The 25932-nt window shown below is 34.0% G+C and overlaps 1 protein-coding gene across 5 annotated transcripts in view; it reads left to right on the forward strand.

The window, feature by feature from the left end:
• The window catches only part of LOC127846556 (breast cancer anti-estrogen resistance protein 1-like), an 80587-nt gene that overhangs the window by 31076 nt on the left and 23579 nt on the right, over window positions 1-25932 (forward strand). For 4 of the 5 annotated variants that reach the window (XM_052377925.1, XM_052377923.1, XM_052377922.1 and 1 more), the window contains one exon: window positions 19598-19885. In XM_052377925.1, the coding sequence (XP_052233885.1) occupies window positions 19598-19885 (288 nt within the window). Of the gene's footprint in view, window positions 1-12758; window positions 13763-19597; window positions 19886-25932 lie in introns of those variants that run through there. The other variant, XM_052377924.1, reaches the window with a different exon arrangement.

The following is a 25932-nucleotide window of genomic DNA, read 5'->3' on the forward strand; positions in this document are numbered from 1 at the left end:
TCAGTCATGCCACCTTTCCTGTAGTTAGTAATCAGTTTATTTCTTCCAAAACCTCATAATGTCTGGCCATATTGACGATAAATGTGTCTAAGAATTTCATGAACACTAGGTTCACCATTTTCCGGAAGTAAACACATGTGCAGTATGCAAATGTCTCTGTCAGGTGAAATGTGGGGCATGCCTCTATTTTACATCCATTCGGTATGTGTAATGCGATGTGCTCGCATGGAGCGCTGTTTTTATGCAAAAAATCATCAATTAAGTCTAAATTTAAATTGATGTAATATGTACAAACCATTTTCTGAAAATCAGTTGAAAACGAAAGTTAATTAATTTAAAACATCAATGTGTATTGGTCAGTACGCAATTTTGATGGTTTTATTTAGCCTCAAGTGGTACAATATACAGAATACTTTGTAATAATATCTTTGGACTTGATTTGGGCCATGAAATACAACAGCCGTCTGCTTTTAATTCACTACAATGCATCTATCGCCAGCAATTAGCGACCCCTATCATAAGAACACCATGGTGTGAATGCCCGATAAAATTAATCATTTTCCGATAGATCGCTGATATTAGGTGTCAAAAACAACACTTTTGCACTCGACTAGTAGATACTTTTAAGGTGCAATAAAGGGATTAGCGATGGTAATTTTAAGCCAGACGGAGCTTGAATAGCGAATTTTATTGTGAACTTATAGAACATATGTTGTTTTTTACGAATGTCTGGACAAATTGTGTCATTTCGGGATGCGGGGAGAATACCTTTTAAGCAGGACGGTCCCGCCAAGATCGGGACGTCTGGCATGTATGGCTTGTAACAGTAATGGTAAGTGTAGTATCTTTTACAATAAACAATCCATAGTTGTATATTTAATCATTTTGTTTTCTTATCATTGTGTATGCCATATGGGGCAACAATCCATGAGAAAATTGATATATAAACAAATGTCTTTCAGTTCCCACTATTCAGTCTATTGTGGTTAGAACTGGATATGATAATTCATCATTTGGTAATTGATCCTCCTAATTCAAATGTTGTCAATAGTTCTTTTCTAATTTTGATAAACTAGGACAAACTAGTCTATTATTATAATACCCTAGGATTATTAAACCTCACAATTTTGGAAATTCACTGATACTGCAGATCCTCTTGGATGGATGGTGGAGGACAAGTCATCTCTGATAACAAAATATCTCAACTAATATTAGTATACACAGAATTTGAAATCAAAGCAGCTTTCAAGGGCTTATTTGTAAATAGAAACATCATGGTCAATATTTGGATGGCCAAGTATTTCAATATTTTCCCACACTGTGTTTATGGTGCTAGCCTCATGGCAAAGGCATGTGAGGACATGTCACATTGTTTGCATCTCCTGTACCCTGTTTTGAATTCCTTTCTGTTTTGCTTGTGAAACATCCAAATGTTTGATACCTTCTCTAATGTTTGAATATGCGTGTCTAGGTCAGTCAGATAGTGGAGTTTCAGTGCAGTGTGTGACATATGAAATTAGGTCATATTTGTTATAGAAAATGAATGCCGATTTTGTAGATTCATACCACAACTTTTATTTTATTTTATTATTTGAGTTGAACATCACCTTTAAAGGTGGTGTAAATTGATATCTGATGTTATGAAAAGTTGTAAATAAGTTTTGAGAACATACTATTGAAACTTCTTTAATAAAATGTTAAGGGAGCACTCCAAAAGACAACATTATTCCAAAGTCTCAGGGACAATACTTGCAATTGAATTGTCACTAACACCACGATTGAACCTTTCTGTATCAATACTATTCTAATGTTTGTTTTTCAAATACAATCAACTAATTGTGTTCAATTAAAAATGTAAAATATAGCTACTGGTAACATTGGAAAGTAAAACACACAGCAATAAACAAGGTTATACACCTTACAAACACTATTTTGTAGGTGGAAGAATAATATTTTTGCACTTAGTTTCTTTTCTTTTGAGTCTGCATTGTTCGTCTTCAAGTTTACTTAAGTGACTTACCATACCATTTATTTCTTTATTTACCACCTTCTGTCAGAAACCAAGTTGTTTGGCGGTTTTTCACTCTATCCCTATGCAAATATTGTTATTACATCAGTATGATACAAATTATTTAAATTTTATAAATACCCTGGTGTTTATATTTTGTCTGGAACTATTGTGTCACAAAGTGCAGACACCCACAGAACATTGATGGTCTGTTGTTGTTACAATTATCTGACATTTTAATTGTATTTCTGCAGGAGCAGAAAAGCCATAGTGGCCATTAAGAAATTTGATAGTGGAAAATTGGTCCTGAAATGGGTGTAATTTATGGTTATTTACCTGTCATTTGCGTTAGTGATACCATATTAGTTTTAAACCAGAAAATTTTAGGCGCTTGCCCTTTAGTGTGTTTACATTGGTGACATTCTAGATTCAATCTACTACCATAGGGTTAATGAACATATTTAAAGTAATTGTTATCAAGTGCACAAGCAAGTTTAACAGTTTGAAGTGAGCAATAATGCTTTTAACTGACTCATTAGGAAGAAGGTTATTATCCACTAAATCAAGTATTTGTGTTGCTCTGAAGATATGAAAAATGCTTTTTATGAGATATAAAGAACTGAACATCAAATGTAGAATTGTGAATAAAAAACACCTCATTTTATTATAATGTTACATAATGACAATACAAAAAAGTGTACCTCATTTTCCACTATTTTCTTATGTATCAATTCGACCGATAATTTCTGATGTGATGTGTTTCTATAGTTGTTTTTTTTATTGGTAGTATTGTGCATTTAAAAAAGATGCAATGCAAATTTTCAAAAAAGGATGAAATACCTCAGCAATAGAATATCTAATTATATTTAGAAAACCTGTTGAGATGTCTTCAGTGTGGTTACAATGACATTTAAATGTGCTCATCCTTAAAAGGCATATCGCCATAAAACACAACTGGATGAGAGGAGAAGAGATAACATTTATACATTAATGTAAACCACTGCATCACTATATACATTCCCCACATAGTTGTAGGATGAGCAGATACATATATTGGTTAAAATGTTGTTATTCGTGTTTGTGTGTACATATATGTAACCTACTGTACAATTATGCTTTTTAAACTTTGGGAGGCTCAATGTACATTATAATTATGTAATGTATTTATAGCAAGTATTTATTTGAAATAAAGGGAGTCTCAATATATTTATTATTCCTCCACTAACAAAGTATGAGTATATACTGAAATCGCCCTGTCCGTTGTTTGGTTGGTTGGTAGACACATGTTTTATGGCTGTATAATGAAATTGCCTTGTTGTTGGTTGATTGAAATCATTTCGATATGTCATCAAAGGATTGAGTGAATTTGGATGTCAAGGTGCTTAGGGGGGGGGGCGTATGTCTCCAACTGCGGAGCTCTTCTTAAAATATGAATTGTCTTTGTTTGACTCCTTTTAAGTGCAAATGCGTAATCGTACAGTGTTAACTGTTAAATAATTGCACATAACGTGTTCTGTGTTTGAAGAAATTTTTAACATAACTTTGCATGTCCATCCTTAATAATGTACTTGGTCTATGGAATAAACCAATTATGGTTTCACGCAGATATTGTACTCGGTTATTAAGTGCCAAAAAATTGCACAATTGCTCAATTGATACACAATTTGTAACTTAAGAAGAGTGGTTGACTTATTGTAAATATGTATTAAATCATTACCAACATAATGATTCATCTGTTGTAAACATTTAAATTCTATATTTGCAATACTTCATATACTGTTATACTGCATTTAACCCTTTGCATGCTGGGAAATTTGTCTTCTTTTAAAATGTTGTCTGCTGAATTTCTAAAATTAGCATTTTGTTTGATTTTTTTTCAAAGAATACTATCAGAATAGCAAACAGTTTTGATCCTGATGAGATGCCACTTTCTGTGGCATCTAGCAAACAGTTTGAATCCTGATGCGACGCCAAGTTCTGTGGCGTCTCATCTGGATCCAAACTGTTTGCAAAGGCCTTTAACATTCGGTTCCAGTGCTGAAAGGGTTAAAAGGGGGAGGTTGATATACTGTGATACAGAAAAGTGCTATGACTAATTTGTCTGTCCATTTATTGGTTTGGATCATTTCCTGATGATAACTTACAAAAAGGGTTGACTGGCACTTTTAAATATTGTTTGGTAAACATGAGGTAAAAATGCAATGAAATACAGCTCAGGTTGACATCCGTTTAAAACCAATAAACATGGACAGCATTGTCTTTGGTGCCATTTTATATAAGAAGGGACAAGGCCATATTATAGGGGTACAATACAAACTCTCTGGAAAATTCTAGTACTATGTGGATTCTTTCCTGACCCAATACACAGAAATTAATAAATTCTTGTTCAAAATACTGTTTCATAACATTAATAACATGTAACAAACACTTAATTGAGGAATGAAGTGTGTTTTTGTTTCATATGCAACACTCACTTAATGTAGGATATCATATTGCAAATTAATGCCATATATTATAGGTTTACTTCACTTATTTTGACATACTGGGCAGGCAAACCCAAGGGGCGTCTAATTTATTAATGGCCAAAAACAGTTGATTGAAAATACTGAATAGATTTGTTCATTTGTGAAATATGTCTAAATGGTCTAAAAGGTTCTTAAGAACACAGAATAATTAATGCGATACTGTTTTATCAGCAGTATATTTCTTTATTCAATACCATTCTTTGGAGCTGAAAAGTCACAGCTTGATTTTCACTTTCTTTTTTATAAAATTGTTGGTATTTTTTAAGCTGATCGTTCTTTTTTTGTGTTTTTTATACCTGGTACATACTATTATTGAGCCTCTTTTTTGTGTCAAAAATGGAATTATAATATATTTCTGTAAAAGAAACAAGCATTTTTTTATGATAATAACATACATTGTGAAGATTGTACTTAAATGTGTTAAGTTCTAGAATATATGTTGGTGATATGTCTTAAAGTTAATTTTAACTGCTTATTTAATTAATTACGTTTGAACATTTTGTTCTCTAACTGTAACTGTTATACATGAACATTATAACCACTGTTGTAAGTTTGCATTTGATAAAAAATGAAAATTAAAGCAATTATATTGACAGTCAAAGTATCCAGCATCAAATAATTAATGAGAAAAAAATCTCAGTTAAAATCCATCTTAGACAGACATTCAAAATCCAAAACATCTATGTTTTTGACGTATAAAAAAATTCAGAAGATAATTACGATGTTTGAGTTCCAAAATTAAAGGAAGCAATGAAAGATTACTGATAGTGCACAATTAAACTGCTGGGAGGTTCTGTTTTTGCCATTCTTTGCTTCTTATTGGCTCATACCTTAGTTATAATGAATAAATCAATGTACATACTACCCTGTTATGTTTTATGTTTTGTGCTGAACAATTTATATTATATTTATGCCCCCCCCCCCCCCCCCCCCCTTCAAAGAAGAGTGGGTATATTGTTTTGCACATGTCTGTCTGTCTGTCGGTCGGTCCGTCCACCAAATGTTTTCCGGATGATAACTCAAGAACGCTTGGGCCTAGGATCATGAAACTTCATAGGTACATTGATTATGACTGGCAGATGACCCCTATTGATTTTCAGGTCTTGGGGGGGCATATGTCTCCGACCGCGGAACACTTGTTTTATTTTACAGAAATGATCAAATCAGGTCCTTTTTCTGACCTGATGCAGTGTCTCGTCTGGGTCTGCGCTGTTTGCTTAAAGAAATTCTGTAAGAAATATTGTAAATATGGAAATTAATACACTAGACATCCCTAATTTTGGAAATAAATTGATCCAATTTAGATGGGTGGGAGAGTCCACTAGGCATAAATGGGTTAACGTTCTTTACTATTAACATGAACCATGCATAATAGAGCCCAAAATGTCTCTGTTTATTCTTTATTCAATTTTCAGCTTTAATTGGACTTAAAACAGTTGATAATTGGTAACAACTTAAAGATTTTTAGTAATCATCTTTCATGATAGTTGCATGAAGACTCAAGGGACCTCGTGTCCTTATGATGCTCTAGTTTTATGAGTGTTTAAAGCGGGTATATACGATTTTTTATATGTGTTAAATTGTAATATATTGATAAAATATGTTACAATAACACAAAATAGGCAAGAAAAATTATACATTAAAGCCGAATTTTATAAAATGCAGCAAAGGCAAATTAGCGCCCCGAGCCGATAGTGGCGTACATATTTTCCTACAATAACCGAAGCATTCGTCTTTGCAGTAGGATCGGAGATAGTGTTCGTGTGTCGTATGAAAAGATATCGTTGCAGGAATTCAAATAAACCGTTAAACTAAGTTTAGATGCACATCGTACATGTATGGTATACATGCTGGCGAATTCGGCTGTACAGCCGTTTTCAATTTCAGAATTAAATATCTGGCTTATTTCGCATTTTTCGACACATGTTCTTCTTAACTTTTATTTTAATTTATATTGAAATATATATATAATAAGTTTTTTACACAGTTTATATAAATTCATAAATATTTGACAAAATCGTATATACCCGCTTTAATCAGTTCCCACTCAGAAGAAAAGTACAAATGGCTATGTGCAACCAGCATAAAACAAGAACAGCCTGCAAGTAACTTGCAGTCTGTTTAGGTTGTGTGCTGTTTGCTGCTAATCAGTATCTAAGGGTCGTAAATGAAGTCGTAAAAACTTAAAATAAAGTAAGAAAGATGTTAAATTAAATTTAACTTCCTAAGGGACCACAAATGTGTCCAAATACATATGGGCCATGCTCTGTGAAATGCATGTGCTTAAAGTGTTTTCCCAGATTAGCCTGTGCAGTCTGCACGGGCTTATCAGGGACAACACTTTTCGCCTTAACTGGATATTTGCTAGGAAGAGACTTTTCTCAAACAAAATATCATTACAGGGAAAAGCATTGTCCCTGATTAGCCTGTGCAGACTATTTGGGTTTTGTTTCTTGAACTTCAGGATGATCATATTTGTGCAAAGTCTTGCAATAAGATGAAACCTTTTGAATGTTTCAGTGCAAAAGCTGGCATTCATTCAAAATCTGACAAGACATACTGTACATCTTGCAACGAAAATAAATGCAATGTCTGTCCCGCCTAATTAAAGTTTTGAATCTTTAAGCTGGCAATGATAAATTGGTTTTATGCAAATTTCTTGGCTGACTTTTCTAGTAGTGGGTTAGTGTACAAATGTCTTGTTTACATGTTTTCATAAATATGATTAGAGAATTTGTACAAATCTGAAAAATCTGCAAAATAGGTAGAATTCATTGGGTTATAGCAATTGTTTTCCCAGCGTGATAATATGCATTGAAAGTTATGTTTCATGAGGGAAAAAAGGCATTCTGTTTTTCAGATGAAATATTTTTATCTGTTTGCAGTTTAGAAGCAGGAGTACTACATGTATTTATGAGACCTTGGACGCAAAGTGTTAAATATGCATATCCTGTAAATCTTCCATTGATAAGTGAAATATATTTAATTAGATGAACATTTATCAAAAGCACTTTAAGCAGTGTACCATTGAACAATTTGCAGACATTTATTTACTGTCTTGCACGATAGTAAATGCATGAAGAAGTTCACATTTTGATGCTTTGGTTGTATGTGTTTGCAATCATTATATTCAAAAGCACTTGGAATATTTGGGTTTTCTGTTTTTGTACTGTAAACTATTAAAAGCATTTCATAATATAACCTGCCAAGTATTGCAATAACATGAATCCTTTTGGTGCACAACCTGGCATTCCTGCAAATCTTACAAGACATTCTTTGAATTATGCTGCACAAAAAGTTAGAAAGTCTGTGTTTCTTAAAGGGACCTTTTCACAGATTTTGGCAGATATTGAAGTTTGTCATTAAATGCTTTATATTGATAAATGTAAACATTGGAACTTACCAGTTCTAGTAAAAAATGAAAAGAATACAATTAAAAAAAGAAAAAAGTAGCCCTCAACTGGGCTTAAACCACTGACCCCTGGAGTAAAAGTCTAATGCTTAGACCACTCGTCCATCCGTGCTCATACTGAATGCTGTATTTTATACTCTATAATAAGCAATTCTTGTAGTGTCACAAAATATAACGACAACAACAACTCTCCAAATTATTCAATCGTTTCGTGTTGCAAGGCTTTATAATTTTCAGGTTTTTAAATCATCAAAAGATGCATATAATGGATCTTTTAGAGCATGGTAAATGTTCAGTATTACTGTTTCCGCACAAATATAATAACTATAGCGAAAATTGCGAATCTGAAACAAGTTACCAAAACATGAAAAGGCCCCTTTTAATACAACAAATTAAACTGTCTGGTGGCAATGATAAATCAGTTTAATTTGATTTTTTGTCTGAAATTTGAAACAGTTTGTAAGTGTATGTATGTCTTTTATGTTTACATAAGCGTGATATGAGAATTATTTATAGATCTGAAAAATCTGCAAAACCAGTTGAATATGTTGGGTTGTAATAATTGCTTTCACAGCTTGATACATGTGCTGCAAATTATGTTTGGTGCTGAGTAAAAAGTGTGTTGTTCAGTTGAAATATTTCTGACTTTATGCAGTTGAGAATCCAAGTGAGGAATTTGAAGTGCTTAATACCTGATCAAATGAGACATGAAATGTATCATTCTAATTGGTAATATAATAAAAAAGTTTTCCACAATTCTTCAAACTTAAGATACTACAAAATTTGTTTGAAAAAAATTGGATATCGTTTTATTAGCTCATCTATTTTTTGAAAAAAAATATGAGCTATTGTCATCACCTTGGCGTCGGCGTCGGCGTCCGGTTAAGTTTTGCGTTTAGGTCCACTTTTCTCAGAAAGTATCAATGCTATTGCATTCAAACTTGGTACACTTACTTACTATCATGAGGGGACTGGGCAGGCAAAGTTAGATAACTCTGGCATGCATTTTGACTGAATTATGTGCCCTTTTTATACTTAGAAAATTTAACATTTTGGTTAAGTTTTGCGTTTAGGTCCACTTTTTTCAGAAAGTATCAATGCTATTGCATTCAAACTTGGTACACTTACTTACCATCATGAGGGGACTGGGCAGGCAAAGTAAGATAACTCTGGCGTGCATTTTGACAGAATTATGTGCCCTTTTTATACTTAGAAAATTGAAAATTTTTGTAAAGTTTTGTGTTTAGGTCCATTTTATTCCTTAAGTATCAAAGCTATTGCTTTCATACTTGCAACACTTACTTATTATCATAAGGGGACTGTGCAGATAAAGTAATGTAACTCTGACTGGCATTTTGACAGAATTATGTGCCCTTTTTATACTTAGAAAATTGAAAATTTGGTTAAGTTTTGTGTTTAGGTCCACTTTATTCCTACAGTATCAAAGCTATTGCTTTCATACTTGCAACACTTATAAACTATCATAAGGGGACTGTGCAGGCAAAGTTATGTAACTCTGACTGGCATTTGGACGGAATTATGGGCCCTTTATACTTAGAAAATTGAAAATTTGGTTAAGTTATGTGTTTTGGTCCACTTTACCCCTAAATTATCATAGATATTGCTTTCATACTTGGAACACTCGCAAACTATCATAAGGGTACAGTAAAAGGACAAGTTGCATAACTCTGGATGTCATTTTTATGGAATTATGGCCCTTTTTTGACTTAGTAACTTTGAATATATGGTTAAATTTTGTGTTTCGATCCACTTTACTTCTTAAGTATCAAGGCTATTGCTTTCAAACTTCAAATACTTTCATGCTATCATCAGGTTACTGTACCTGGCAAGTTGAATTTTACCTTGACCTTTGAATGACCTTGACTCTCAAGGTAAAATTATTAAATTTTGCTAAAATTGCCATAACTTCTTTATTTATGATTAGATTTGATTAATACTTTGACAAAACTACTCTTACCTGACATACCACAATAGACTCCACCCAAACCATCCCCCGTGCCCCCCCTCCCCCCCCACCTCACCCCCCCCCCCCAATTTTTTTTTTCTTTTTTTTTTTTAAGATCACCTCACAAATTACCAACACACCCTCACACTATACCCCCCACACACACCTCACCCCCCCCCCCCCCCCCAAATTATTTTTTTTTGAAACGGTTAAAAAACACAAATATTTATTTTTATTATTTTATGTTTGAAATACCGTCCAACCATCACACCATAGAATCCCCCCCCCCCCCCCCCCCCACCATTCCCCCCCTCCCTCCCCGATTTTTTTTTTTTTTTGCATTTTTTTCGCATTTTTGGAAGATAATGTAATAAATGTCCAAATCCCCACACTATACACCCCTCTTCACTCCACCCCTCCCTCCTTTGTGATTATAAATATGAGTCCCTTCACCTTTAAAAAGAAAATAGATGAGCGGTCTGCACCCGCAAGGCGGTGCTCTTGTTTATTTTTTGCATTAATTATAGAATTGAGCCTTGATTGGTTCCCTACCTTTTCAAATTAAACCGGTTATAAATAAGGAAAAGGTGGTAAATATTTTTCTTTAATAAATTAAACACACTAAGATGTACTGTGCATACACTCTTGAAGGGGAGTTTAGGTTGATAACTAACATGTATGCTATTAATTAAAAGTCTGGAAGTAATGTAACCCTTGGGCTTGGATAGCATTAATGTCATTTCAATTCACCAAAGTGAGCATAAATTTCATATGTAGTTGCAGGAACAGGTCTGGTACAGGTTTCTATCAGACAAGAAAGGTTGTGGGGGATCCAGACATAAGCCCCCCAGGACAAAACCCCCCCAATGAAAAAATGAACATTTGGACAATTGCCCCCCAGTAGAAATGACAGGTAGGATATAAGCCCCCCAGTGCTTATTTTGCATCTGGACATTTGCCCCCCAGTGCTTATTTTAGAAGTGGACATTTGCCCCCCAGTGCCTAATTTTCAATGACATTACTCGATTGAGCAGATAATCATGTCCAATTATCACCACCTGATTACTCAAAACCTTTGAGATGATAATCCATTTATCCAATTACCACCACTGAAAGGCTTAAATAATGGAAGGGATAAATAAGGCGACACTGGATTTGATCTCTTCTCTGACTTTCATAACTTCTATGGCTAAGTGGTCAGCATTGTTACTGTGTGTTGTGGATGATGTGACCATAGTAACCTGAATATATAAAAACAATTATTTAATATTGTAACTAATGGTAATAGCAATGAAACATTTAATTTATTATATATAAAATTATTTTGTGACGTTTTGTATAACTGTTTGGAATTAATTATGTAAATTAATTGATATTTTGAATGTTGGTAAAGCTTACAAATACTACATTTACCTTTACTTCAAATAATTAAATTTGTGAAGTTATGCAATACTGTCTGGAATTAATTTTGCAAATCGCTATTTTAAAAGTTATGATAGCAAAGATAACAAATAGCATTTTAATATTATACTTACATCAAGATTAGTTGTCAAGGTTCCTTTACATGAAGCGCTTCTGCGCTTGGAACATTCCCAATGTATTGATTCTTTACGAGACTTCTTTTTGGTGTAAGAATACCCATCCTTCAGTAATTTCTCAGACCCTTTATTACTCTTAATAATTTCCATGATGAAATGTATCGTTTGAAATGTGATAGTTTCGTTATATACTAAGTTTTAGTTAATTGTCACTCAAACAATGTAACTACACAAATAATTGCCTTTAAATGTTGTTATATGTGTTCACTTTAATTATCATTATTTGTACTAAGTTATGATGATTATTATTGATAATCCTTTTGATTGATTAAATAAAGAAGCCATTAATTTTCATTAACAAGTATATGATCAAAGCCACATGTCACACCTTTAACAAGCTGATAATCCTTTTGATTGATTAATTAAAGAACAATTCTTTAAGATGTTTGTTTTACCTAAGATTAGGAAATTCAAGTGAGTTTCTGGACCTTTTTTATTTTAAATTATAATGATCCAAGTTTCTATGATTATATATTTGTGAGATATGAAATAATAATGAATCCAAAGACAGAGATATACTAGTTTAATGGAAACAACATATGATATTAGCACTGGGGGGCAAATGTCCTCTTCTAAAATAAGCACTGGGGGGCAAATGTCCAGATGCAAAATAAGCACTGGGGGGCTGATATCCTATCTGTCATTTCTACTGGGGGGCAATTGTCCAATTGTTCATTTTTTCATTGGGGGGGTTTTGTCCTGGGGGGCTTATGTCCTACAATCAAAACAATCAGGTTGTGGCACGGACCTGCATTGTATCCTTGTAGTAACCATGTCTTCTGGCAGTTGTTGTCTTTGACATTTAAATGGCCTAAATGCCAATGAGACTTTTGGATATGTTTAGAGGCTTTACAAAGACTTTATGCACATGTTGATACGGCGTAAATTTTCTTTTTGATTTCAATCATTCTGCAAGTAAATATTAGCATATGTTTGAGTGCTAGACTGACTATGCAGATTATATGATTAATCTTTGTAGATTAGTCACTTCCGAAAAAAAGCTATTTTTCTTACATTATCGGCCAATCACTTAAACAAGTTTAAGTTTCCAGTGGCTAGATTTTGTAATAATTAATTAGTAATGCTTTTCATATGAAATTGTTTGAGTAATTGACCATAAAACACAATAGTATTACAGTAATCAAATCTGCAAGCCAAAAGTTTGAATTGTAGTACCTGTACAGTGTACCTGTCTGGTTTATTAGCAGCCAGCCAATCAGAATGGAGCTAACAAATATAAACATTGGGCTGTCGACCTAATCTGTGTCACTGAATGTACTGTTGAGCTCCTAGCCAGCTGAGAGATAGTGGAGAATAATGTTCAACAATTTACATTGAAGTCAAGTTTGAACTGTGAATTGCTTGAGGACACAAATCTATAGGACTTGTAATTGACATTGCTTGTCAACATTGCCAGATTGCAAGGACTTGTTTAATTGAAATTGGGGAATACTTTGATATTGGACAGTGAATTTCAATTGAAATTTAAGAAGTGTTAACTCCTTAGTGCAAATTGAATTAAACATGTTACAAATAAGATATACCAATTTCTGACAAAATTGTAATTGTGTTATTGAACTACATGTAATGAGTGTGACCGTATGGATATGACAAATTTAAAGTTGTGCACAAGGTGCTGACATTTATTAAATGATTATTCAAACGCAGTTTGCATATTGATTATTAATTAGTGTTCATACAATAGACCATTACAACAACAATAGGACATGTGATTTTATTCAGTTTGCCTCACCATCAGTTATAAAATTGCCGGAGGGTTGTAGTGATATCATCAGATGTCAGAACAGTATGGAAAGCTGTGGATGGTTTATTGGTCTTGATAACATTAGACATTATACATTATACTGGTTGTATTGGTTCGGACATTGTGAGATATAAAGTGGACATAGTACCATGTTTACACTATGAACAGTTAGCACCTATGCCTATGGAGTAAAAAAGATATATTACCACATCTTCAAATTCGTGTTATTTTTTACAATATTTGTGTGAAGTATTTATGTTTGTTTGGACTTGTTCGGTTATGTTTTGATTGTACACTTTCGTAAGGGCTTTGGCCTTTAAATTTGTTTGAAGTGTATGAGACAGATTTGCGTCCTCAATGTGTTTTGATAGCGGATTTTAACAAGTGTTATGTCTTCTTTTTTGTTGGAAGTATGGTGTCAAACTGGTTTAAGAATTGTGTATATTGTTCAGTAATTGCCTGGATTTAACAGACAGCCGATAATGATGGTAGGTGTCATTCTGTTTTTTGTGTGTGTTTGCTTAAAGGATTTAGCAAGTTGATGTACAGCATTTGGTAAGAAATTTCAGAAAACATTGTACACAACTTTTTTTTTCTTATCTGTTTTTCTCATATAAAATGTACAGATACAAATTTAAAAATATATGCAAAAATAAATAAATAATCAATAAAGAGTTGGAGATGAAGCCTTTCAAACTTGAAACTAGTATTAAGAAAGGTCTTTCATTAAATTTGGCTCTCTAAGGTTCTACAAATGCGTCAAAAAACATATCTAAGTGGTAAAGGGTTAATTTTAAATAAGTGCCTTACTCAGGTGTTGGAGTATCAGTGTAAACTTGTTCTTTCATGTGATGTTTAGCTGTAGTACGTACACAGTACACACATGTTGTGAAAGCTGACCTACTAATTAGATCCATTAGGTTCCAGATTGACCAGATCAAATTGCGTTTGACAAGCCAACTTATATCCTAATTGTACCTGAACATTTTAATTTCTGAACAATTATGTTGCTTTGATACACTAGTTGTGAACTGTCGCTTTGTATGGTAAAAATAGCAAACGACATTTTGAATGGTGAATAATTTGTTTATGAAGACACATTGAGCTTGTGTTAAGAAAAAAGAAGTTACATAATTTATTATGTGCTCTGTCTATAATTTATACTTCGTATATGTAATTAAGTTGAATTAATCTATTGCTTTTTAATGTACCAAAATAAACTTATAATTTAGCCCAGCTCTAGGCAAACTAGAATAACCTGTGCACTTTAAGTACGCCATTAAATAAGATTCTGTATTTTTATGCACCTGAAGGAGGGCATATAGTGATCGGACCGTCCGTCTGTCTGTCTTTCCGTCACACTTTCGCATTTAGGTTTCGAAAAATGCTCATAACTTCTATCTGCTTCAGATAGCAACTTGATGTATGGCATGCATGTGTATCTCATGGAGCTGCACATTTTGAGTGATGACAGGTCAAGGTCAAGGTCATCCTTCAAAGTCAAAGGTCAAATATATGGCTTCAAAGCGGCGCAGAAGGGGGCATTGTGTTTCTGACAAACACATCTCTTGTTACCATTGTTTTTAGGTCAATAATAATTTTGATATAGTGCCAATATTGCTTTTTAATACATAGAACTTTTTTTACATAATTTTCAATGTACTTTAGCCCACTTTTCTATGTTCTCACAATGTTTTTTCCGTTGCTCCATTTCATGTGGGCAGCTATAGTAGTAACATGTTTATAGATGCAACAATTTTAGCCCCACAAGTTCCAAAATTAAAACTTATGTTGGTTTCACATAAAAGTGTAAGCAAATGGAATTTCAAAGTTTAAAAGCAAGGTATTTAGACTTAGGTTCCTGCAGACAACTGTTGACTCCTGTTGAATTGGTTCCTATTTTATTTTTCTCTGCCATAGGCGGATGGATATTGTTTTGGCGTTGTCCGTCCGTCCGTCTTTCCGTCTGTCCGGAGCCATATCTTGGAAGTGCTTTGGCGGATTTCATTGAAACTTGGTATGAGTATATATATCGATAATAGGATGATGCATGCCAAATGGCATTGTACATCATCTGATAATAACAGAGTTATGGCCCTTTGTATCTTGAAAAAATGCTTTTTTCGTGCCAAATATAACACTTTTGTGTCCAGAAGCATATTGGCGGGGGATATCAATTCAACGAATTTGCTTGTTTTACATGAAACGCCTCTGGCATTGGTACTATGTTTGTTTGGCTGCCCATTATTTCCTGTTTTATATAGACATTATGAAACTAAGACCTACATGTAGGATTATGGCAGAGCATAATGTGGGGTCCTTAGATAGTCACGTATCATTTGTCAGGTCCATATAAAGGCAGAGTTTTGCAGATGGTATCATCACACATTGGCCTCCATGAAAAAACAAAGTGTTTGTGCTGTCGAGTTAGTGGGTCTGTTAGCAATTATTGTGTTTGCTTTGAGTTTGGTATCTGTGGCCATATCTGGACCAACTGTCTTGAGATGGTCAGATAAATCATGGGTAATTTCAATTAAATTGGATCTGCTTGTGTAAATATTTGTATTATAATTGACTGATTAATGTAGTGATAATTTTCAAAATATCAGGTTTTAATCTTGTTAGTAATAACAAATGTTACATAAATTTCCAATTGCATTGGCTGGATTTGATAATGCAATTGGCTTGCAAGCTCCTTTAGCCATATAGAAACATAATAATGTTCAAACTGAATAGATGATCATGTTTTATTAAGTTGCGGCATAAACCATTCCAAAACCTGAACACATGTACAGTTGGTGGTTTATTAACAACGTGGCGTGTATACGCACATTGAATACTGACACCTTGACTATCAACATTCTTATGTTAATGAATTGTTGTTTTGACGCACTTCATGTTATTACACGTTAAGTTATGAGGGATGTTTCAGCTGTCAGTGTGACGTATCCTCATATTAAAGTTGTAAAGTCACCGTCATGCTGCGTTCTTTGTCCTCACAGGGATGCATTTTACCTCTCCCACCTTAGATTGACAGTTATTAATTGCCAGATGTGTCATGAAACAATTGTTTGCTAGCATTGATTACAAAATAAAAGCTGTCAACTGTTACAAGCTTGTACAAATTTAAAAACATTTTTATCAATTACCGGTATCTGTAAACCATTTCCACGAAAAATAGTATTTTGGTCAGAAATTATAACTGAAAATAGTTATTAATAACCCTTTTTTGGTTGAAATGTTATTGTCTGCGACTGCCCTTCAGCATTTAACAGACTGTGACAAAAATAATGCTATCCATTACAAAGCAATTTCAATTATTTATATTACATTGTCTACTATTTATTGGATGCGATCCTTTATTTTAATTTCTTAAATCAATTTTAAAAAGTTATGCCTCATACAAGATATATCTCACTTAATTCTTGATAATATACATCTGTTATGGATTTGAATGCACTTTTTGTGGTAATCAAAGGCTATGATAAAGGGTAATGAGATTTTGAATTAAATGTGCAGAAATCATTTGTTACTGAAAAAGGCTGGCAACAAACTTGCTCAGAGTGAAAATATGAAAAAACAAAACAAAATTTGAGTCAATATGATATAACATGTTAAATAATACATGCAACACTTATTATTCAACAAAATGCATAAATAAACAATAATATGTCATTTGAACCTGAAATTCTGACCATTTTCTATAGGGCAGACCCTGCTTTTTCCTCTGTATCTGCCTCATGGTTTCATATTCAAACATGCCTTGTATAAATATTAATACTTGTATGTTAGTAAAGAATGCGCAGATTTTCTGGCCAATTTGCAGTCTCTTTCGGGAGATGTGTTGGTCAGGGCTGGTTTGGTGCCTGACTGACAGTGGTATGGCTCCCAGCTAGATGTGTTGGTCAGGGCTGGTTTGGTGCCTGACTGACAGTGGTATGGCTTCCAGCAAGCATGGGTATCTGTTAGAGGGCATCAATGGAAGAAAGTTATTGGTTGGGTCATTTGCTTCCAAAAATCATTCCAACGTGCAGATCATACCTGTGACCTCCTTGTTGCTTGGCAGACACCATATCCTAAAGCAACGGAGATCTTATAAATATGAGAAAATATTCATAACAGTTTAAAAAAAAGCCAAGTTCAATGTCTATTTTATTTTAGGGAAAAATTGCATGATCTATATAATTTCAAATTCAAATTGAAAATAATCTGTCATATGCAGAACGTGAAAGAATAATTTCGCATATCAACGATCTTTATATTGCACAGTTTTATTTTACTTAAATGAAATGACAAAGTTTTTACAACTCTGCTTGTAAATATAATTTGTCTGTTGAACACTTGCTCCTGGTATCTTCTTTCAATATTTGAATGTTTCAATGTGGACATAATTATAACAATGTGTACATATTACCACATGCATGTTATGTTGGCTCAGGAAAGGGGGAGTTTACCTCTCAATTCTACAGACAGTTGAGCAAATATAGCAGCACATTCTGAATTGACAATAGAAGTTACCCGGTCTGGTATTCGATCTCCGCCGATCTGTCATTCCTATTGTCACCAATACATGTTACAATGTAAACTGAGATATTTTTTCTATGTGACTATATCCAAGATGGGCAGGACTGTATATTGTCACATTGGAGCTGATGTGTTTACATTGATTATCAGTAATTGATTAATCAATGATTGTCTTTAACATTTTTTTGCCTGAATGCAAATGCAGAGCGATGTATTGGTAATATAAAAAAGAATTGAATGTTTTAATCGAAAATACATTGGGGCTTGTAAAGCAGACACACTTGGGTTTTGTTTAATGTTGAAAACTAGAATTTAGCATGCTGCTGAGCCATGTAGTGACATAACAGACTGGTTTTCAGGAGTTGGAAACTTTTTCCTGAATTCCATAGTAGTCTCTATCATTGTTGCCTTCCGACCAGAGCTTTAAAATTCAAATCCTATGGGGACCACTTTGTCCATGTCAGAATCACTAGATTTAGATTAAATTTTCTATCACAGCCCAGGTTAGTATTGTCCCTTAATACAATTCCATATAGATTCATTTGTAAACACTTCCATTTTGCGAAGTGAATGATTTTGTTTTTAATAACAGATCAAACTAGTTAATTCAGTTTCACAGAGACAAACTCTTTGTGGATACTGATATTGAATTTCCGTTCTTCAATCCATAAAATACCAATGTTATCTTTTTGTTTGAAATGTGGACCTTCAATATGGGGAAATAATCAAGTAATCCATTTCAGGAAATGTTTCAAATTCATTAAGTGCAGGCACTTGGTAGATATGCAGAATTCTAATTGGTGATTGGTCCAAACTTGGCTTTTGTACTTAGCCAGGGTCAAATAGCTGATAGTCTATGGTGAAGTGGTTCTCAAGATTTCACTCAACTTTGGCCCATGAAATATGTGTCTTCTGGGGTTTAATGGATATCTAGATACATCATGCAATAAATGATGATATATATTTAAGTTCAGTGAGGTAGGTTTAATTAATCATATTCCCAAAATATTCAGAAAATGATTTTTTATCCTCTATATCATATAAGTCTGAGTTAAGTTCAGTGAGTAAGGTTTAATTAATAGTATTTCCAAAATATTCAGAAAATGATTTTTTTTCCTCTATATCATAAGGTCTGAGTCATGTGTCTTAAAAATTTCACTCTGTCACTGTCAAGTCAATTATTTTCTGCTGCATCATTTGGATGAGGATGCACATCCTGATATCTGTGTAATGTATAGTAAGGAATATCACCCACTCTGAGTGGTCTACTGCTATACATTCTAAGAGGAAAAATGTGTTCCCCATACAATTTGCAACAACAAAGAAACTATAAAAGCGATAATAAGATCACATTTTATCACATGATTGCTTTATTATCAGTCGGGGTTGTTATAAAGAATCATTCTTTTTTCCGCATTCCATTGTAGATGTAGATGACTGTTCATTCACATAATTTGCCTTAGGTTACTAATTTTCCATATGATTATGAAGATTAAAACAATGACAATCATTTAAGGTGCATTTAATAATTCGAATCAGTTTAAGCTAAGATTTTGCGTTTCAGATGTAAAAGAAATGTATGAAAGGAAAAACAGCAATAGTATTTAATCATTCATAACTGGTATCATCAGTAAACAGGTGTTCTTTTTACCAATTGTGCTTTAGGAGCACACATTTCAATTCCTTTGTAATATTATCCATACCAATAGTAACACATTTACAAGAATGCCTTGGGAAAGAGGTCCCTTTTGCTATCGCTGTACTGAAAAACTATGACCCACCTTATTTTCTTCTTGCAGCAAAGGTTGCTAGCAAAAGCCCTCTATGACAATGTGGCAGAGTCCCCAGATGAACTAGATTTCAAACGCGGCGATGTTCTCACAGTCCTTGAGCAAGAGACGAGCGGCCTTGAGGGATGGTGGCTGTGCTCGTTGCGGGGGAAACAGGGCATTGCCCCCGGAAACCGGCTGAAGATGGTGACTGGACTGGTGGCCAATCATATGCGGTCTCACACCAGTGATTTCCAGTCATTGGACAAGACTCAGCAGGAATGGAACCGCCGCAGCTGGGATGGCTCAAACCATAAGGTGGGTTAATCATTTGTTGGTCTCTTGGTTGGTCTGCAGGGCCTTAGTCATTTGTTAAAAAATCACTTGTTAATGCATAGAAAAATGACTCATTTGTTGTCATTTTCGCATCCTTTATCCTGTTTGCTTTCTTACAATGGTCATCTTTTTGTATCCTAGAAATCTTTAATTGTTCACTCTTTGGGTTTCTTTGATGACAAGTTTTGCTTTGTCATAGAAAATCTCAGACCATTTATTCTGACGGTCATTCACCCTTGCTGAATATATTTCTGAACAGTTCAATGGGAATTTGTCAAGTGTCCTCCAATGTTTTTGTTCGCCAATGGTGACCTGATTGTGGTCCTTGGCAAACGATAAATTGCTCATATAATCAACCTATGGGTTGTATTAAATATTCATAACTTGCACAATAGGTAATGTAAACAAGAAATATCTTTAAAAAAGATATACGGCGTTGATTGTGGTCGATGTTTATGAACGATCAAAAGTTATCTCTATGAGATAAAAAGTAGCGGATGCCTTTTTCTGCGCAGTTGTTAGCTACATCATAAGCAAATCAATTACGGGGTGTTGCGCCAGATTTCGTGGCTTATTTTGCTTTATGTGATATTATTACTCAGATATCTATATTTACAGAATAGAAAAACACAATAAAACATGAAAATAAACGAGTGCATATAGGTCAGCCGGCAATACTCGAATCTTATTTAATTGCATAATTATAGTATAGCGAATTATTGTGGTCATGCTTAATAAACTGGTCTAAATGGATAAATATTTCTAATTAATTTTATCAAAATTGGTCCTTATCATGCAAATTTTGAAACCATATTAAAAATCGATGATTGACATACCACAATAATATCGCCGAATATCTTTATTTAGTATCTTTCTGATCAAAACAGACTTCAAGTGCACAAAGTTTACGAGACGGCGTTTATATAAAGATTTCTGCAACTGACCGCAAACTGACCTTGATACCTTGCGAATTGGAATGCAATGCATTACAGTCACTACGTTATTGTCAGTAAGACACAATGATCGCAACCCCTTTTGCGAACTCCGGTGATGAACTGTATATAAACTCTGACTTTCACAAAATGACCGCGTATTGACCCGAAACCTCGCGGGTTGAAATGCAATGCAAGTAAGTACTAAATATGACAACATAGCCTTTAGTTAAACGCTTTTGCGCTGGTAATTCTCTGAAAATAAAAGGTGAACGCACAAACTGTATTTATGTCGAAAATTGATTGTAAAACTGTTCTATCTATTGGGCCTTTTCATTAGAGATAAAATTGTTTCATGCAGTAAAACAGTGTTACAAAGACGCGGATATGTTTCCAATGTTCTGGTGTTATACTCAAATCAGCCAATGGAATAAATGAAGTGTATTCATTCGTACCTAGCCGCGGGAAATTTTATTTGAGTATTATTGGACACTTACAAAGGTCAAGTCAGGGTGAAAAGCTGGCTTATTCAGCTTACGCCGAAAAAGATTCCAAATTTGTTACAATTTTATGTCTATTCTTGCAATTTGAATCCCATGTATATTTTACAAGTGTTGTATTCACAGTTCATTATTACATTATCAATGCAAAAAATATTTCATGTGATTAACAAGATTCTGAAATGGCAGTATTCAGATGAAAGTATTTATTGCATGTTTAATTTTTTTTTTTATCCAACATCAGGGCCCTCTCTACACTTTTGGGGATAGGGGTGGGCCCTTAGAGGGGGGAATTTTGCGTCGTTTTGGGCGAAAAGGGGAATTTTAGAAGATCTTTTCACCAACCATTCAACACCTAAAATTGCTATATTTTAATGTGATTAACATAAATATAAATTACATCAAAAGTTAGTAGCACATAGGTATAAAAGTAAAAAAAAAAAAATTTTTTTTTTTTTCGAGGGGGGAATTTTTAGCTGAAATAGGGGAAAAAAGTATACTTTTTTCATGGGGGAAGCCCTAAAAAGTGCCAAACGAGGGCCCTGAACATTTAAGCGAAGCGGTTTCACTATTACATTATGTTGTATCAAATTAAATGTCTCATTGGTGTGGCACTCCTTGGATTTCCATGAAAGTTTACCTCAACTTCCCCATTATTAGTTAAAATCAGTGACATCTTCTGGTTTAGTAACTTTTAATGTATGACAGAGTGTCATTGAATATGAAGTTGTTGATGGCAGCATGCAAAGGTGTTATCAAATACTTTGGCTCAACATTTCCATAATCTGTAGTTAGTCATGGGAGGTTTCGCTATCTTGAATTATCAGTGGTTTTGCTGGATATGACAGAATGCTAGAATTCACCAGGTGATCTAGTGGAAAATCTCTCAAAAGAATACAAATGATATTTCCTTTTTTCTAGTTAATGTCTTTTATTTTAAGTTTAATGAAACCGTCTATAATGTTACTAGTTACAAAGTTTACATAAGCATTTTCTTAAACAGAGGCAAATGGGATTTAAAATATAAACAAAAACAAGATATTTTCTGTTCTACTGGTTTGAAGTTACTTGATCCACATTAAGAAACACACACAATTTCAACATTTTCATGGGTACTTGTGATCAGTTTAGTGCTTTGTAAACTTCATGTTAGCAGTTGAACTGTTCATTTACAATTAATAGAATGTCATAAGAGTTAATGAAGCAGCAAACTGCTTGTATAGAACTGTTGTTATGAAATCCCCTGAAGGTAGAAATAACACTATTGATGGTTGATGTATATTGCTTGATTTACAGATTTGTTTATTGGCTAAACAGAAAGGATATTGTTTGGTAATGAAAATTGATAGGCTTCATAAAATTACTATGTTTTATGTTGCCTTTCTATGGATGGCAGGCTTGTTTTAGCGGTAGAAAAAAAGGTTATACTAATGGAAAAACAATTGTGCTTTCAACCATAAAATAAGCACTTTTTTAGTAAATCAAGAATATGTTGAAAGAGCATCAGAGTAAAAATAATTCATAGTGTACTGTCTCAAAAATATTATATAAAATGTTAACTATTGTTCCATGAAAGTACAGGGTTAATTCTGCGTTAAGAAATACAAAAATACAAATGATCTAGATAGCTTTTTAGTTTATTTTGAGTATAACTAATTCTCCTCTCCATAAATATCCTTTGTTTATTCTGCTTTCATCTGTTTTATTTTAGAACAGCCTCTTAGACAAATAAGGCAGACATCACTTTGTGTTTACCTATAATAATAAGTATGCATCCTGGTATTTATGTTGGGTCTTAGATCCATTCTTGTGGAGCTGTTCTGGGCCACCTCTACAGGCCCAAGGTGTTTATCAAACACATACCATTCTTGTTGATTTTACCACTTGTCTGTCTAAACATGCCCCCACTGGCTGATTACCTTCATTATAACCCTGGCTGACTTCGGGCTGACCAGTGTCCAGCTTATTAGGTCAAAGGGTTTTGAAGTGACCACCTGTCTCTTCTTATCTCAAGCATTTGGTAAGATCAACATCTCATTCCCCATCCTGGTCAGCAGCTACCATGTCCACCGTAAAGTCATCAGAGGTTTTGTGGTTAAATTAGAGGAAAGTGTATGTCCTGCATGCCAGAAAGGAAATGCTCTGACTTCACACAGCACATGGCTCATTTTTGCATGATGAAGCTTAGATCTAATCTCAGCAAATCACACATATTCCATATATACTGGCATTAATGTTTGTTTACAATGTTCATTGGAAGTAAGCAATTTTTCTAAGACAAATTTTCTTTTTACCCAAAATAGCTTCTGTAGTAAAACAATAATTATTATACAATGTCGTTTTTTATACAATATATGTCATTATGTGAAATTTAACATTTAATACAGGACAAGCTGAAAAGTCATGACCTTGAAGCATGGCATTGACCTTAGGATACCCCAAAGCTGCAATTCCATAACCTGTTAGGAGTATGGGAATAGTTCTGGGGTTGGTAATCTGTCCAGGAAGTCCCATAAGCTATAAGAACTATTAGTGACCTTGACACCATAACCTTGACCTTGGTTACCTACTGTACCAATCTCATGACCCATAGCAAGTATGGGGATAGGTCTGTTGATGGTTATCTGTTCAGGCAACCAGATACACCACATGTACACACATCCATCTTGGTTTTAAACAGTTCTTAAGAGCTCATGCTCCATTTATTTATCTTTTATGAGCAGGAAGCTCTAGACTGGAGGATAAATCTGGGTACTGTTGGAGCTGGGATGGCTCATTGAGCCTGGAATCTCACAACTGCTCTGGTATTATAGTGGCTGATGCCTGGCTGCTGTAATGTAAATGCTGTTGTTTCTTCTGGATTGGTCAGATGATTATAATGAGCTGCTATGTCAGCTGATTTAATTGATGATTGATGATGATAAGGAGGAGGAGGAGGAGGTGCCCCGAGATGTTGTAGTTTTGGAAAATCTTGTAGTTGTAGCACCCGCAGGAGCAGCAACAGTTTTAGATATCTACAATGAAACTATATTTTTTTAAATGTCTCTATTACTTCTTTATCAATTCCTGTTGATTATCTCACTTTATGCTCTCACAGAACTTATATATTTATAAACAAAGAAAAGTAACTTCAGTGAAGGACCAACAGACCGACAAAGTCAATCAAACATGAATGATTTCACCTGTTTTAGGAAAATGTTGATTGGTTTTGCAACTGGAAAATAGCAACAGCATTGTCAGCTAATTTATTTTTTTTTTGCTGTTTTCTTACTTAATGTTCTTTATTCTCCTTCAAGAATATTAAGAATCTCTTTGAGAATTCAGTATGTTCTACACACAAGTATTTTATAGGTTTTTCATAGTAAAATTGCAGCCAGGTTCGAATTCGGTAAACCACACTTCATTTTGAGAAGATGCATATTGACAAAGATCATCTGTTCTCATTTAGAGCAGCATCATTTGAAGTAGGTTTGTGCATTATGGGCGTTCATTAAAGTAATTATCTTTCAGGTAAACTTCTGCAAGTTATAAAATGAGCACAATTCATCATAACGTAAGGTAATACCTGAAGAAATTGTGTTGATTGGAGTCAGCTGTTTTTTGCTTACAGTTGAATAATTAACAGTTGATTTTGATGATAATGTATGTCAGAGATATTATATGATTATATAGCTTTTATCATTTCCGGTAGCAATTCCACAGGTGGATTAAATTCAAACAGGAAGCACAGTTGTTTCCACCTCCATAATGGAGTGTTGCTGAAGAGTTTTCATTAATGAGACATTCCAGAATGAAAGATGTTGTAGGTTATCTGATTCAACAGACATGAAGTTTAAAAATAAGTCTTATCTCTATAAATAAAATACCTGAAATGAGTCTGGAATAGTGAGATGAAATTAACCCTTTTATGCCTAGTGGACTCTCCCATCTTTTTAAATCGGATCAATTTATTTCCAAAATTAGGGATGTCTATATATTGATTTCTATATTTAGAATATTTCTTACAGAAATTCCTGTAAGCAAACAGCGCAGACCCTGATGAGACGCCGCATCATGTGGCGTCTCATCTGGGACTACGCTGTTTGCCAAGGCCTTTTTTCTAGACGCTAGGCGTAAATGGGTTAATTTTTTGGGGGGGTTCAATACTGGTGATTGGGTTGATCTAAATTACTGACAAAAGTTTATCTCTGATTTCTGGGAAACAATGGCTTTTGTTAAAGGTGAATTATTGGGATATTTAACTGGAGTATTTTTGTCTGGGAAGATGATTCATTCTATGTTTTTGATTGGCTTAGATGATGTATAATAAGAAGATGATTTGCTTCTTTGTCAGCAAAATGCTAAGTACAACAATCAATTATTATGTGATATTATATTTCGAATCAACAAAACCATTTTAATCTGTCACAATTTGACTAGACCTTTTCTCAAGATGTTAATAGCCTTGTTTTCCTTGAAATGCATGAACATAATGTTTCTCTTCAGTTGTGTTGGCCTGACCTTTTGATGTAGACAGTAAGACTGTTATGGTAAACTATGGATGTCAAAATGTGGATGTAATGATTTTGAAGGTTATGTGCAAATTGTGATGCTATTG

This window comes from Dreissena polymorpha, chromosome 9 (genome assembly GCF_020536995.1).
Source record: "Dreissena polymorpha isolate Duluth1 chromosome 9, UMN_Dpol_1.0, whole genome shotgun sequence".
NCBI classification, from domain to species: Eukaryota; Metazoa; Mollusca; class Bivalvia; order Myida; family Dreissenidae; genus Dreissena; species Dreissena polymorpha.